At 45.9% G+C, this 15,000-nt stretch overlaps 1 protein-coding gene across 5 annotated transcripts in view; it reads right to left on the reverse strand.

Moving 5' to 3' along the window:
- LOC143283707 (ATP-binding cassette sub-family C member 4-like) overlaps window positions 1-15,000 on the reverse strand; it is a 168,581-nt gene that overhangs the window by 114,593 nt on the left and 38,988 nt on the right. For all 5 annotated transcript variants that reach the window (XR_013055442.1, XM_076589955.1, XM_076589956.1 and 2 more), the window contains 7 exons: window positions 11,415-11,525; window positions 10,642-10,759; window positions 7,426-7,686; window positions 5,627-5,716; window positions 4,443-4,612; window positions 3,942-4,067; window positions 609-858 (listed from right to left, as the gene is read on the reverse strand). Coding sequence is in view for 4 of the 5 variants with exons in the window: in XM_076589955.1 (XP_076446070.1) it covers window positions 609-858; window positions 3,942-4,067; window positions 4,443-4,612; window positions 5,627-5,716; window positions 7,426-7,686; window positions 10,642-10,759; window positions 11,415-11,525 (1,126 nt within the window). In the remaining variant the exon portion in view is untranslated. The remainder of the gene's footprint in view (window positions 1-608; window positions 859-3,941; window positions 4,068-4,442; window positions 4,613-5,626; window positions 5,717-7,425; window positions 7,687-10,641; window positions 10,760-11,414; window positions 11,526-15,000) is intronic.

Here is a 15,000-nt window from a genome sequence, read left to right on the forward strand (position 1 = left end):
ACACACAACACCTTTCAAGACACCACCAAACCAAAACAACTCCCCACCTGCACACGGCTGACAGTGGCCAGCAGGTCCTTGATGTAGAGGAGCCCTGAAGGCAGCAGGATGGACAGGCTGACCCTCAGCGTCAAGAGCACACACAAACACACACACACCCCCTCACACACACACACACACACACTCATACACCCATCCACACACACACACACACACACAAACAAACCCCTCCTGCCCCCCTCCCCCCACACACACAAACAAACAACACACACACACACGACACACACACACACAAACACACACTCCCCCCCTTCCCACCACAAAGAAACAAAACACACACACACACAAACAAACAAAACAGACGCACACACATACACACACACACATACACACATAGACACACACACACACACAAACAAACACACACACGCATACATACACACACACACTACCAAACACAGACACACACACACATACTCACACACACTCATACACACATCCCCACAGAACACACACACACACACACACACACACACACACACAAACAAAACACACACACACACACACAACACCTTTCAAGACACCACCAAACCAAAACAACCCCCCACCTGCACACGGCTGACAGTGGCCAGCAGGTCCTTGATGTAGAGAAGCCCTGAAGGCAGCAGGATGGACAGGCTGACCCTCAGCGTCTCCAGCAGCATCATGGCCGTGAACACCTGGGCGGCCGACAACGGGTAGCCGAAGGCCAGGGCCATCATGACGGTCACGAACAGCACCAGCTTGCCCGCTGTCAGGGTCAAGGCACTGTTGAAGCTCTGTAGGGTGCACAGGCGGTGCTGCTGCTGCTGTTCTTGTCTGGCAGGAGTAAAGAATGAGCGAACGATATAAACGATTTATTTTATTTTATTTTATTTTATTTTAAGAGGGTTGAGGAATAAAGCACGAAGTACTCTGTCTACATCCAGCCCACTAGACAAAGGAAATTGCGGAAGAGAACAAAATGTATGTATATAAAAGTGAGAGTCAAAATATTTACAACAGCAACATCGAAATCACGTACAAATATACGTATGGATATCCGTGTGTGATACAATATTTGTTTGGTTTGGGTTTTTTTGCATTTGTACTTTGTATTTCTTTCTATCACAACAGATTTCTCTGTGTGAAATTCGGGCTGCTCTCGCCAGGGAGAGCGCGTCGCTACACTGCAGCACCACCCATTTTTTGTGTATTTTTTCCTGCGTGCACTTTTATTTGTTTTTCCTATTGAAGTGGGTTTTTCTACAGAATTTTGTCAGAAACAACCCTTTTGATGACGTGGGTTCTTTTACGTGCGCTAAGTGCATGCTGCACACGGGACCCTTGGTTTATCGTCTCATCCTAATGACTAGCGTCCAGACCACCATTCAAAGTTTAGTGGAGGGGGAGAAACTAGCGGCTGAGCTGTGATTCGAACAAGCGCGCTCAGATTCTCTCGCTTCCTAGGCGGACGCGTTACCTCTAGGCCATTGCTCCACATAATAACACTATAGATAAATAACAATAGGTAGGAGGTGTGGGGGAGAGCAGAAAGAAGAGAAGAGAGAGGGGAGAGAACTGAAAGCGGGAGGAGGGTGACAGACAGACAGACAGGTATAGCGAGAGACTGGCAGAAGAGACATACAGACGGAGAGAGAGAGAGAGAGAGAGAGAGAGAGAGAGAGAGAGAGAGAGAGAGAGAGAGAGAGAGAGAGAGAGAGAGAGAGAGAGAGAGAGAGAGAGAGAGAGAGAGAGAACGAATCTTTTTTTTTTTTTTTTTAATGAGGGAAGTGGAATAAGCATGCATATGCTTTTTAAAAAAAAAATTTTACATCCAGCCCTCAGGGCAAAGAGAAATGAAATCAAAACATTCATAAGATAACAAAAGGTTATAGAAATACATACATGACATTCAAATACACTAAGCTGCACAGTAAACATTTACAGGTATATAATCATGATACCTGCATTCATGACAATAATGCATATAAAAATATTAATGAGAGAGAGAGAGAGAGAATGAAGGAAAGATGGACACACACACACACACACACACACACACACACACACACACACAATCCAGTTATCTTGTGTTTATTTATTACCTTGTGTTCCGGGTTCACAATATTCCTTGTGACTCGGTTATGACACACTCGGTTATAAAGACATAATTTTATTCTATTCTATTCTATCCTTCGCTTTCTGTATCTTTCATTTACTCTGTACCCTGCATTTGACAGTTAGCTAGCTGACAGGTATAATGGGGCAGCGTTTGCAAAATTCAGTCTCTATAAAATAAATGAACAACAACACAAACAAATTTAGCATATAAGAAAAAAAAAAAGTGCTATCTCTTGCAAACTATGTGACACTTTTTCCCCCCCGATGTGAATGGGTACCTGACTTCGGTCGGTAAGGGTTAATAACGTCGGAGAGAGAGAAGGGTTTGGTCCCGCCATTTAATGCCGAGCATTATTATTATTTTTTTCTATATTTTAAAAGAAAATTTATTTTATTTTATTTATTTTTATTTTTATTGTTTATTCTTATTTTATTTACTTTTATTTTTATTGTTTTATTTTATTTTATTTATTCTATTTATTTATTTATTTTTATTTTTTGTTATTTTTTATTTTATTTATTTATTTTAGTATTATTATTATTATAATTATTATAATAATTATTATTATTATTATTATTATTATTATTATTAATCTATTCAATTATTTATTTTCTCAAGGCCTGACTAAACGCGTTGGGTTATGCTGCTGGTCAGGCATCTGCTTGGTAGATGTGGTGTAGCGTATATGGATTTGACCGAACGCAGTGACGCCTCCTTGAGCTACTGATACTGATACTGAATGTCGAGCCCCAGACACAGTGAACTCCTGTAGATCAATGTCAGCGTTTGGTGGGTTATGGAAAAAAAAATTCCAGCATGCACACTCCCCAAAATGGAGTATAGCTACCTAAATGGCGGGATAAAAACAACAACAACAATTACAAAAACAACAACAACAACAACAAACAAACAAAAACAACAACAAATGGTCATACACGTTAAAATGCTACATGTCTGTATGAGTGTGTACGTGTGCGTGCCTGAAACCTGATAGAATGACATAGGAAACAAATGATGAGCGCCGAATGGCAGCCGTCAGTCGGCTCTACCCAGGTACACAACCTGTTGTGCAAATGACACCGCTTTAGAGCTTGGACCCCGACGGGGGATGGTCGCTATGTAAGTGTCCATAATTATCATCGCCAACAACATCATCAATGGGAACAAAAAAAAAAAAAAAACAAAAAAAACAACAACAAAAAAACAAACAAACAAGAGAGGCAAGGCCTTCAAGACTCACTTGTGATAAATTAAGTCCCCCTAGCATTAATTACAGAGTAATTTCCCTTTTTTTACTACCTGCACCAAAACGTTTGCAAAATAAATAAAAATTCCATGCTTAGCAAAAGAAGATACTGTTTGAACAAAAAAATGATAATAATGACTCCTCTTGTCGTTGTATCAGAATAAGAGGTCAAAGTGCCAAGTTTAGAGAATACAAAAAATATAAATATAACAGTAAATGCAGTTTGCATATAATTAGGCATCTTTTAAAAAAAAATTTGTGCCCATCCCAGAGGTGCAATATTGTTTTAAACAAGATGACTGGAAGGAACTGAATTTTTCCTAATTTATGCCAAATTTGGTGTCAACTGACAAAGTATTTGCAGAGAAAATGTCAATGTTAAAGTTTACCACGGACATACAGACTCACAGACACACGGACACACACAACACACACACACACACACACAGACAGACAACCGAACACCGGGTTAAAACATAGACTCACTTTGTTTACACAAGTGAGTAAAAAAAAAAAAAAAAACCGGAAAAAAGAGCTAAAAGCGAAACTGACTCTCTGGCGACTCTGATGATCTTTTCACACATGGCCTCCCAGCAGCACATCTTCAGTTCCTCCAGACCGCTGAACAGCTGCTGCAGCTTCCTCATCCTCTGCCCTGACAGCTGCTCCGTTTTGTGCCTGCACACACACACACACACACACACACACACACACAGAGTCACATATACACATACACACACAGGTGCGCGCGCACATACATACACACACTCACATACAGAACCGCACAAAGCCACACACAAACACACACACACACACACACACAGACACATACACACACACACACACACACACACACATATGCAGAACCACACAAAGCCACACACACACACACACAGCCACACAAAGCCACACACACACACACACACACACACACACACACACACACAGATACGGAAGCATACAAACACACAAGTAAACACATCACTTTCAACCTTTTCTCTTCTTCTCCTTTAAAAAAAAAAGATATAATTTAATTATAGTTTGTGGGCTTACCGCAGCACATGTGACAGTTTCCCCATGAACACTTGCAGCGGGAAGAGAAGCAGCAGTACAACCACACCAGCCAGTGTCATTGGCCCAAGCTCCAGCCAATCCCAGAGCAGATAACAAACTACCGTTAACTGCAATGGACCAATGACAATGTAGGTTGCTGGCAGCACCACCTGCGAAAAGACAAAACATAAAAAGACATAATTTTTCATGTGTTTTTACCGTCTTAACATTAAGATTATGTTTTAATTGTATTTGTATTTGTATTTCTTTTTATCACAACAGATTTCTCTGTGTGAAATTCGGGCTGCTCTCCCCCAAGGAGAGCTCGTCGGTATACTACAGCGCCACCCATTTTGATAATTTTTTTTTTTTTTATGGAACATTTAAAAAAAAAAGTGTTTATAAGTTACTCTGTCTCAACATCAACAACACCACACAAAAGCAAGCTGAGATATTTTGATAGACAGACAGACGAACAAACAGTTCGATGGACAGACAGAGAAACAGACACACAGACAGACAGAGAGACTGATAAACAGACAGACAACATAGACAGAGAAACAGTCACACACAGAGACAGACTGGTAAATAGACAGTCAGACCGACCGACCGACAGACAGACAGGCAGACAGACAGACAGACACACACACACACAAATTTATATATATATATATATATATATATATATAGAGAGAGAGAGAGAGAGAGAGAGAGACAGACAGACAGACAGGCAGACATGCAGACAGACACAAAAATATCTATGCATATACATACTGACAGGATAGACAGACAGACAGAGAGAGAAACAGCCAGAGATCACGACCCAACCTAATACAGAGAGAGAGAGAGAGAGAGAGAGAGAGAGAGAGAGAGAGAGAGAGAGAGAGAGAGAGAGAGAGAGAGAGAGAGAACAATGAACAATGAACAATGAACAATGAAATGTTTAATGTCAATAGCTGTAAAGCTCTAGTGACATAGTAGGTACCAATCAGAGCAAAACAGTGTAAAACAGATAAAATGGAACAGAAAGGAAAAAAAACACACAACAGAATTGAAACAACAGAAACTAATAAGAGATTTGCGACACTTTGGCATTTCTCTCTCTCTAAGTGCCAAAGAGAGAGAGAGAGAGATAGACAGACAGACAAACGAACAAACACGAGGAGGGGTTCACACAGACTGACCATGGGGAAGATGTCCATCTCCCTGGTGACCAGGTTCATAATCTCCTCCATCTGTCGCGGGGATAAAGTGGCGGAGGTCAAGCGCATCACCTGCACACACACACACACGCACACACACACACACACACACACACACACACACACACACACACACACACACATGTCACAATCAGACCAGTTACTAAAAATATGAAGATACGAACAACGTTTATGTCAGACGTAACAACAGAATAATGTTTAGAAAGCAAACCTGGTTCAGAAAACCACACACATATATCAGTTGAAAAAACAATCCAACATTTTCTCTTGTTTTCTTCTCGTTTTCATTAAATTTGCTTCGCAAAGATTTTGCCTCACACCCATTTTTAATAATGTATGATTTAATAATTGTGTCTATAAAATTTCATTGTGTCAATAATTAAGTAAAACAAACAAACAACAACAACAGCAACAAAACCCTTATCAATAACATGATACAATAACATATCAACCACCCAATAAAACATAAGCCGATCAACCAAATGTAAATTCACCAAACCTTAAACGAATGAATGAAATATAAAACTGATAAGAAAATACAAACCATTCGCTGAAATAATAACTTTCTTTAACAGCAGTATTTTTTTCACTCAATAAGCGCATCAGTCTTTACTTCTCGTTCTTGTCTACGGCGTTTTTATATCACCCCTCCAGAACTCCTCCTCCCCCTCCCCCCTCCAGAACTCCTCACCCTCACCCTTTTAGAACTCCCCCTCCCCCTACCCCTTCCAGAACTCCTCCACCTCCACCTCCCCCTCACCCCCACCCCTCACCCCTCCAGAACTCACCCTCACCCTTACCCCCACCCCTCCAGAACACCTCCTCATCCTCACGGCTCCAGATCTCCCCCTCACCCCTCCATAACTCCACCTCACCCTCACCCCTCCATAACTCCTCCTCCCCCTCACCCCTCCAGAACTCTTCCCCCCTCACCCCTCCAGAACTCTACCCCACTCACCCCTCCAGAACTCTACCCCCCTCACTCCTCCAGAACTCTACCCCCCCCTCACCCCTCTAGAAATCCTCTCCATCACCCCTCCAGAACTCCCCCTCCCCCCTCCAGAACTCCCCCGTCACCCCTCCAGAACTCCACCTCCCCCTCACCCCTCCAGAACTCCTCCCCATCACCCCCCCAGAACTCCACCTCCCCCTCCCCCCCTCCAGAACTCCCCCCTCACCCCTCCAGAACTCCTCCTCCCCCTCACCCCTCCCCACCTCCCCTATCCCCCCTCCAGAACTCCCCCTCATCCTCACCCCTCCAGAACTCCTCCATCTCCCCCTCACTCCTCCAGAACTCCTCCATCTCCCCCTCACTCCTCCAGAACTCCCCCTCCCCCGTCCAGCACCCTCCCCCTCACCCCTCCAGAACTCCCCCTCCCCCGTCCAGAACTCCCCCCCTCACTCCTCCAGAACTCCCCCTCCCCCGTCCAGAACTCCCCCCCCTCACCCCTCCAGAACTCCTCCAACTCCTCCGTCACCCCTCCAGAACTCCTCCATCTCCCACCTCACCCCTCCAGAACTCCTCCATCCCCCCCTCACCCCTCCAGAACTCCATCTCCCACCTCACCCCTCCAGAACTCCTCCATCTCCCCCCCTCACCCCTCCAGAACTCCTCCATCCCCCTCACCCCTCCAGAACTCCTCCTTCCCCCTCACCCCTCCAGAACTCCCCCTCACCCTCACCCCTCCAGAACTCCCCCTCACCCTCACCCCTCCAGAACTCCTCCATCTCCCCCTGACCCCTCCAGAACTCCTCCTCACCTTCCTGTAGATCAGCGAGGTGGCGGCCACCCTCATCCGGTGTCCATGGTGAAAGAAGTTGTGGTCGATGAAGATGCTGATGAGGAAGACGAGGCAGATGGCTCCCCCGAACAGGTACACGTCAGGCACCCGGAGAGGCCTGGAGGCGAAGGAGGAGGAGGAGGAGGAGGAGGAGGACTCTGGAGAAGGCAGCAGGGAGGACTTCTCGAACATCCGTATGAAGAAGCCCATGAGCACAGCCTGCACGACCCGCAGACACTCCTGCCCGGGGGGGTGTTGGGGTGGGGTGTGTGCGGGTGAGAGAACATTATCAGATCAAATCAAATCAGATAAAACAAGAGGCAAGGCCTTCAAGACTCACTTGTGATACACTTTAAACAAAAATCCAAGCTTTTTATGTATTGAGTATAATTTCAAAATGTAATGTTTAAGATGAGAAAGATCAGTTTAAAGCAAATTAAGTCCCCTTGCATTGATTACAGAGTAATTTCCCTTTTTTTTACTATCTGCACCAAAACGTTTGCAAAATAAATAAAACTTCCATGCTTAGCAAAAGAAGTTCCTGTTTGAACAAAAAATGATAATAATGACTGCTCTTGTTGTTGGGTCAGAATATCAGATCAAAGTGCCAAGCTTAGAGAATACAAAAAATATAAATATAAGAGTAAATGCAGTTTGCATATAATTAGGCTTCATTTTTTTATTTTTTTGTGCCCATCCCAGAGGTGCAATATTGTTTTAAACAAGATGACTGGAAAGAACTGAATTTTTCCCATTTTTATGCCTAATTTGGTGTCAACTGACAAAGTAGTTGCAGAAAAAATGTCAATGTTAAAGTTTACCACGGACACACGGACACACAGACACACAGACACACACACACACACAGAAAACCGAACACCGGGTTAAAACATAGACTCACTTTGTTTACACAAGTGAGTCAAAAAAACCCAAACTTTAATTAATTCTACATGCATTTTATTTTCAGGCACAGCAAAGAAACAACAAACAAACAAACAAAAACAAACAAAAACACCAACCGAGTCAAATAAAACAAAACTTCACTAAAAATGTCGATAGCCGAAAACCAGAGACACATTGTACACACGCGCGTTGGGCGCACAGGCACACACGCACGTACAAAATTAAGAAGAAAAAAATTGTTGAATATCAGCATGTACAAAAATTAATAAGCAAATGCAGCAAGTAAACACACAAACACACACACACACACACACACACACACATGGTCACACACATGGTCACACATGCATACATATATACACCGATACAAACGTGCGTGCGTATGCGGGCACGCACATGCCTGTATATACATGTACACGTGTGCGTGCGTGCGTGCGTGCGTGTGTGCAAGCATGCACGCATGCTTTGCTTTAGATCAAGTATGTGTGTACACGTGTGAGTGAGAGCGTGTGCGTCTAAAAGAAAAAAAAAGAGAAAAAAAAGTAAAAAAAAAGAAAAAAAAAAAAAAAGAAAAGTAGTGTGTGTGCGTGCGTTACCTCGAGGAAGACGAGGAGGGAAAAGGAAAGGAGTGTGTGTGTGTGTGTGTGCGTGCGTTACCTCGAGGAAGTCGAGGAGGGAAAAAGAAAGGAGTGTGTGTGCGTGCGTTACCTCGAGGAAGTCGAGGAGGGAAAAAGAAAGGAGTGTGTGTGTGTGTGTGCGTTACCTCGAGGAAGACGAGGAGGGAAAAGGAAAGGAGTGTGTGTTTGCGTGCGTTACCTCGACGAAGACGAGGAGGGAAAAGAAAAGGAGTGTGTGTGTGTGTGTGTGTGTGTGCGTGCATTACCTCGAGGAAGACGAGGGAAAAGGAAAGGAGTGTGTGCGTGCGTGTGTTACCTCGAGGAAGACGAGGAGGGAGAAGGAAAGGAGTGTGTGTGCGTGCGTTACCTCGAGGAAGACGAAGAGGGAAAAGGAAAGGAGTGTGTGTGTGTGTGTGTGCGTGCGTTACCTCGAGGAAGACGAGGAGGGAAAAGGAAAGGAGTGTGTGTGTGTGTGTGCGTGCGTTACCTCGAGGAAGTCGAGGAGGGAAAAAGAAAGGAGTGTGTGTGCGTGCGTTACCTCGAGGAAGTCGAGGAGGGAAAAAAAAAGGAGTGTGTGTGTGTGTGTGCGTTACCTCGAGGAAGACGAGGAGGGAAAAGGAAAGGAGTGTGTGTTTGCGTGCGTTACCTCGACGAAGACGAGGAGGGAAAAGAAAAGGAGTGTGTGTGTGTGTGTGTGTGTGTGTGTGTGTGTGTGCGTGCATTACCTCGAGGAAGACGAGGGAAAAGGAAAGGAGTGTGTGCGTGCGTGCGTTACCTCGAGGAAGACGAGGAGGGAGAAGGAAAGGAGTGTGTGTGCGTGCGTTACCTCGAGGAAGACGAGGAGGGAAAAGGAAAGGAGTGTGTGTGTGTGTGCGTGCGTTCCTCAAGGAAGACGAGGAGGGAAAAGGAAAGGAGAGTGTGTGCGTGCGTTACCTCGAGGAAGACAAGGAGGGAAAAGGAAAGGAGTGTGTGTGTGTGTGTGCGTGCGTTACCTCGAGGAAGACGAGGAGGGAGAAGGAAAGGAGAGTGTGTGCGTGCGTTACCTCGAGGAAGACGAGGAGGGAAAAGGAAAGGAGTGTGTGTGCGTGCGTTACCTCGAGGAAGACGAGGAGGGAAAAGGAAAGGAGTGTGTGTGTGCGTGCGTTACCTCGAGGAAGACGAGGAGGGAAAAGGAAAGGAGTGTGTGTGTGTGCGTGCGTTACCTCGCGGAAGACGAGGAGGGAAAAGGAAAGGAGTGTGTGTGTGCGTGCGTGTGTGTGTGTGTGTGTGTGTGTGTGTGCGTGCGTTACCTCGAGGAAGACGAGGAGGGAAAAGGAAAGGAGTGTGTGTGTGTGTGTGTGCGTGCGTTACCTCGAGGAAGTCGAGGAGGGAAAAGGAAAGAAGTGTGTGTGTGTGTGCGTGTGTGTGTGTGTGTGTGTGTGTGTGTGTGTGTGTGTGTGTGTGCGTGCGTTACCTCGAGGAAGACGAGGAGGGAAAAGGAAAGGAGTGTGTGTGTGTGCGTGCGTTACCTCGAGGAAGACGAGGAGGGAGAAGGAAAGGAGTGTGTGTGTGCGTGCGTTACCTCGAGGAAGACGAGGAGGGAAAAGGAAAGGAGTGTGTGTGTGTGCGTGCGTTACCTCGAGGAAGACGAGGAGGGAAAAGGAAAGGAGTGTGTGTGTGTGTGTGCGTGCGTTACCTCGAGGAAGACGAGGAGGGAGAAGGCGATGATCTGGGGCCGGTAGCACCTCCACATGGCCCTGAAGAGGCTGGGGGACCCCCCTGTCTTCCACCGGTACAGCTCCTTCTCCCACTCCCTGAAACCATGTACCCGGGGTACCCAGTGTCATGTTACATCACTCCTTCCACTCCCTGCACCCACCCACCCACCCACCTCTCTCTCTCCCTCCCTCTGTCTCTCTCTCTCCCTCCCCACTCTCTCCTCTCCCCCCATCTCTCTCTCCCCTCTCTCTCCCTCTCTCTCCCTCCATCTCTCTCCCTCTCTTCCCCCTTCTCTCTCCCTTCCTCTCTCTCTGTATCTCTCCCTCTCTCTTTCTCCCTCCTCCCTATCTCCCTCTCTCACCCCCCTCTCTCTCTCTTTCCCCCTTCTCTCTCCCCCGCTCTCTCCCTAACTCTCTCTTTATCTCTGCCCCCCTCTCTCTCCCTCCTCTCTATCTCTTCCACCCCCCTCTCTCTCCCCTTTCTCGATCTCCCTCTCTCCCCGCCTCTCTCTCTCCCCCTTCTCTCTGCCCCTCTATCTCCCTCCCTCTCTCTCTCCCCCTCTAATCTCTCCCTCCCTCTCTCTCTATCTCTCCCCTCTCTCTTTCCCCCTTTTCTCCCCCCCCCTCTCTCTCCCTCCCTCCCCCCTCTCTCTCCCCCCTCTCTCTCTCCCCCCCTCTCTCCCCCCCCCTCTCCCTCCCCCTCTCCCTGCCTCCTCTCTCTGTACAGTCACTGATGACGCCCCTCCCTTACCTGCCCAGGTTGTTGGACAGCTGCACGGTGGAGTCCTGAGGCAGCACATCGTACACGTCGGCTTCGTCCAAAGTGTGGTGGTACCCCTTCCAGAAGATTCTCCCCGTCCACCTGTGGGGCATGAGGAGTCATCTCACGGTTAACGGTTACTCTGTGTGTGTGTGTGTGTGTGTGTGTGTGTGTGTGTGTGTGTGTGTGTGTGTGTGTGTGTGTGTTGTTTGTTTGTGTGTGTGTGTGTGTTGTTTGTTTGTTTGTTTGTTTGTCAGTGTGTGTGTGTGTGTGTGTGTGTGTGTGTGTGTGTGTGTGTGTGTGTGTGTGTTGTTTGTTTGTTTGTGTGTGTGTGTGTGTGTTGTTTGTTTGTTTGTTTGTGAGTGTGTGTGTGTGTGTGTGTGTGTGTGTGTGTGTGTGTGTGTGTGTGTGTGTGTGTGTGTGTGTGTGTTAGTGTGAGTGTGTGTTTGGCTTCTTTTTTTATTTGGAAAGACAAAGACACAAGCACAGAGAAAGAAAGAGAGAGACAAAGGCAGAGACAGAAGCAGAGAGAGAGAGAGAGAAAGAGACATAGACACACAGAGAGACATAGACAGAGAGACAAGAGACAAAGAGAGACAGAAGGAAAGACAGAGAGAGTGAGACAGACAGGCTAAGAGAGGGAGAGACAGAAACAGAAAGAGATGGAGACAGAGAGACAGAGACAAAGAGATAGAGAGAGAAAGGGAGATAGTGAGAGAGATACAGCTAGTGAGAGACAGACCCAGCGACAGAACCAGGCGGATGCGGTTGTGCATGTTTTATTATTCTTATGAAAGTTATCCACTTCCTTTGCGTTAGCTGTGCTTGACTATGTGTGTATACATATGTGCACATAACTACATACATGTATATGAATGTGTATTGTGTGTGCGTGTGTTAATGTAGGTTTGTGCCTGCCTATGTGTGCGTATGTGTTAGGATAGCTGTTAGATACACATGTATGTTAAAATGTATGTATGCAGTGTGTGTGTGTGTGTGTGTGTGTGTGTGTGTGTGTGTGTGTGTGTGTTGTCACATTTTGGTGTGTGTATGTAACATAGATATAATGTTTTATGTTAACAAAAGCGTTTTTGTAAAGCACCTAGAGCAGATTTCTGGATAGTGTGCTATATAAGTATCCATTATTATTATTATTATTATTGCCCCTCAAGCAAGCACAGGTGCAATTTGCAGAAAATCATGAAGTTCAAACAGATCCTCTGACGGGCGCAATAGCCGAATGGTTAAAGCGTTGGACTGTCAATCTGAGGGTCCCGGGTTCGAATCACGGTGACGGCGCCTGGTGGGTAAAGGGTGGAGATTTTTACGATCTCCCAGGTCAACATATGTGCAGACCTGCTAGTGCCTGAACCCCCTTCGTGTGTATATGCAAGCAGAAGATCAAATACGCACGTTAAAGATCCTGTAATCCATGTCAGCGTTCGGTGGGTTATGGAAACAAGAACATACCCAGCATGCACACCCCCGAAAACGGAGTATGGCTGCCGACATGGCGGGGTAAAAGACGTACATACACGTAAAAGCCCACTCGCGTGCATACGAGTGAACGCAGAAGAAGAGAAGAACAGACCCTCTAACCCTCTAAAATCACTTTGCATTCTCTTCCTCTTTCTGTTCTTAGTATAAATGAAGGTAGCCCTACATAAAGCACTGCGTATTATTGTTCTCACTTCTCTCTCTCTGTGTCTCTGTCTGTCTGTCTGTCTGTCTGTCTGTCTGTCTGTCTCTCTCTCTCTCTCTCTCTCTCTCTCTCTCTATATATATATATATATATATATGATGCTGACATATTACGCTTTCAATGATGTTTCCCCTAACCACTTAGATCACGTAAACCAGCACTTTTGTAATCGAATCAGAAATCCAGCACACGAGAACAGCTCTCGACACGTTATTTCTGGTCGTTGTATTCATGAAGAAAGATGTATTGTATTGTATCGCATTGCTCGCACTGCTACAAGGACTACAAACTTTTAATCCACCGATGACATGTAATGGGAGTTTCCTCCTGATCAAGAATCTTAAGAGTCATCATCGTCTTGGTGACCTTGGCTTTGTTCTCTTCTTGTTTTGTTTTTTTGTGTGTGTGAAATCTCTGAAGGGCTGATCAATACATTTGTCCCCAACACTCTCTCTCTCTTTTTTTTTTTTTTTTTTTTTTAAAGCAGATGCGGCAATGTGTCATTGGCACATGCGCGCTCGTGTGTTTGTGTGTGTGTGTGTGTGTGTGTGTGTGTGTGTGTGTGTGTGTGTGTGTGTGTGTGTGTGTGTGTGTGTGTGTGTGTGTGTGTGTGTGTGTGTGTGTGTGTGTGTGTGCGTATTCGCAGGCGCGCATTTTTGTGTGCGTGCGTGCGTGTGTGTGCGTATTCGTACGCGCGCATGTTTCTATGTGTGCGTGCGTGCGTGTTTGTGTGTGTGTGCTTGTGTTTGTATCTGAGAGACAGACAGAAAGAGAGACATTAGAGAGCAACAATATTGGGTATATGTCTGTCTCACCATAGACGAGATCATTTGGTGTCTGAAAGGAGACCCTTAAAAATGTTTTTTCAAACGATATAGATGAATTTTTTCACAGTGTATAGCAGCAGAGTCAAGACCCTATATTTCTGCCCCGTACTGTATCATAGGCTGGATTTGAGAAACAAATAGTTTTAGGAATAATTTCAGAGATTCATTTTGTACAAATGACGATTCCTTCACGACATATAACAATGCATTTTTTGCTCAGCTTGCAAGGTTGTTTTTTTTACATGCAAATGTAAAACATTATCCGGTTATTATGTAGATGATTTAGAGATAGAGAGAGAGAGAGGGGGAGGGAGAGAGAGAGAGAGAGACAGATGAAGAAGAGGAAGAAGAAGAAGACAGAGAGAGAGTGGGGAGGCAGAGGGGGAGAGAGAGAGGGAGAGAGAGAGGAGAGCGAGAGAGAGAGAGAGACAGAAAAAGAAGAAGAAGAAGAAGAAGAAGAAGAAGAAGAAGAAGAAGAAGACAGATAGAGAGAGAGAGACAGACAGACAGAAGGAGAGAGAGAGGGGGAGGGAGAGGGAGGGATAGAGATAAGGGAGTTTGTGTGTGTGTGTGGGGTGGTGGTGGAGGAGGAGGTTCCGGGGGGCGGGGGGAAGTGGTCGTTTGCGGTCACTTTTTTTTCTGTCCCCATATTCCCCTGGCTACCCCTCTCCCCAAACCCCCTAGCCCCCAAACCCCCTAGCCCCCAACCCCCCCCCCCCCCAAACGTCAGCTGTCGAGCGCTCTGCCTGTCACTGACAGGTCCCCAGTGGTCAGCCCTGTCCACTGCACTGGTCACGGAACTGGACTGTCCACTCCTATCACCCCTCAGAGTGCCAAGTCATGGGGAAGGTCACACAGAGAGAGAGAGAGAGAGAGAGAGAGAGAGAGAGAGAGAGAGAGAGGAGAGAAAGGGAATGAGTGGTAAGGGGGTGAAAAGAACAGAAGGGAAAAGTGTAATATGAGAAAGGCAGAAAGAGCATTTTTCTTTTTTCCCCAACTGAAAAAAAAAAAAAAAAAAATCCGACAAAGATTTCAGAGAGGACCTGTT

The sequence above is a fragment of the Babylonia areolata genome, chromosome 7 (genome assembly GCF_041734735.1).
Source record: "Babylonia areolata isolate BAREFJ2019XMU chromosome 7, ASM4173473v1, whole genome shotgun sequence".
In the NCBI taxonomy this organism is placed as follows: Eukaryota; Metazoa; Mollusca; class Gastropoda; order Neogastropoda; family Buccinidae; genus Babylonia; species Babylonia areolata.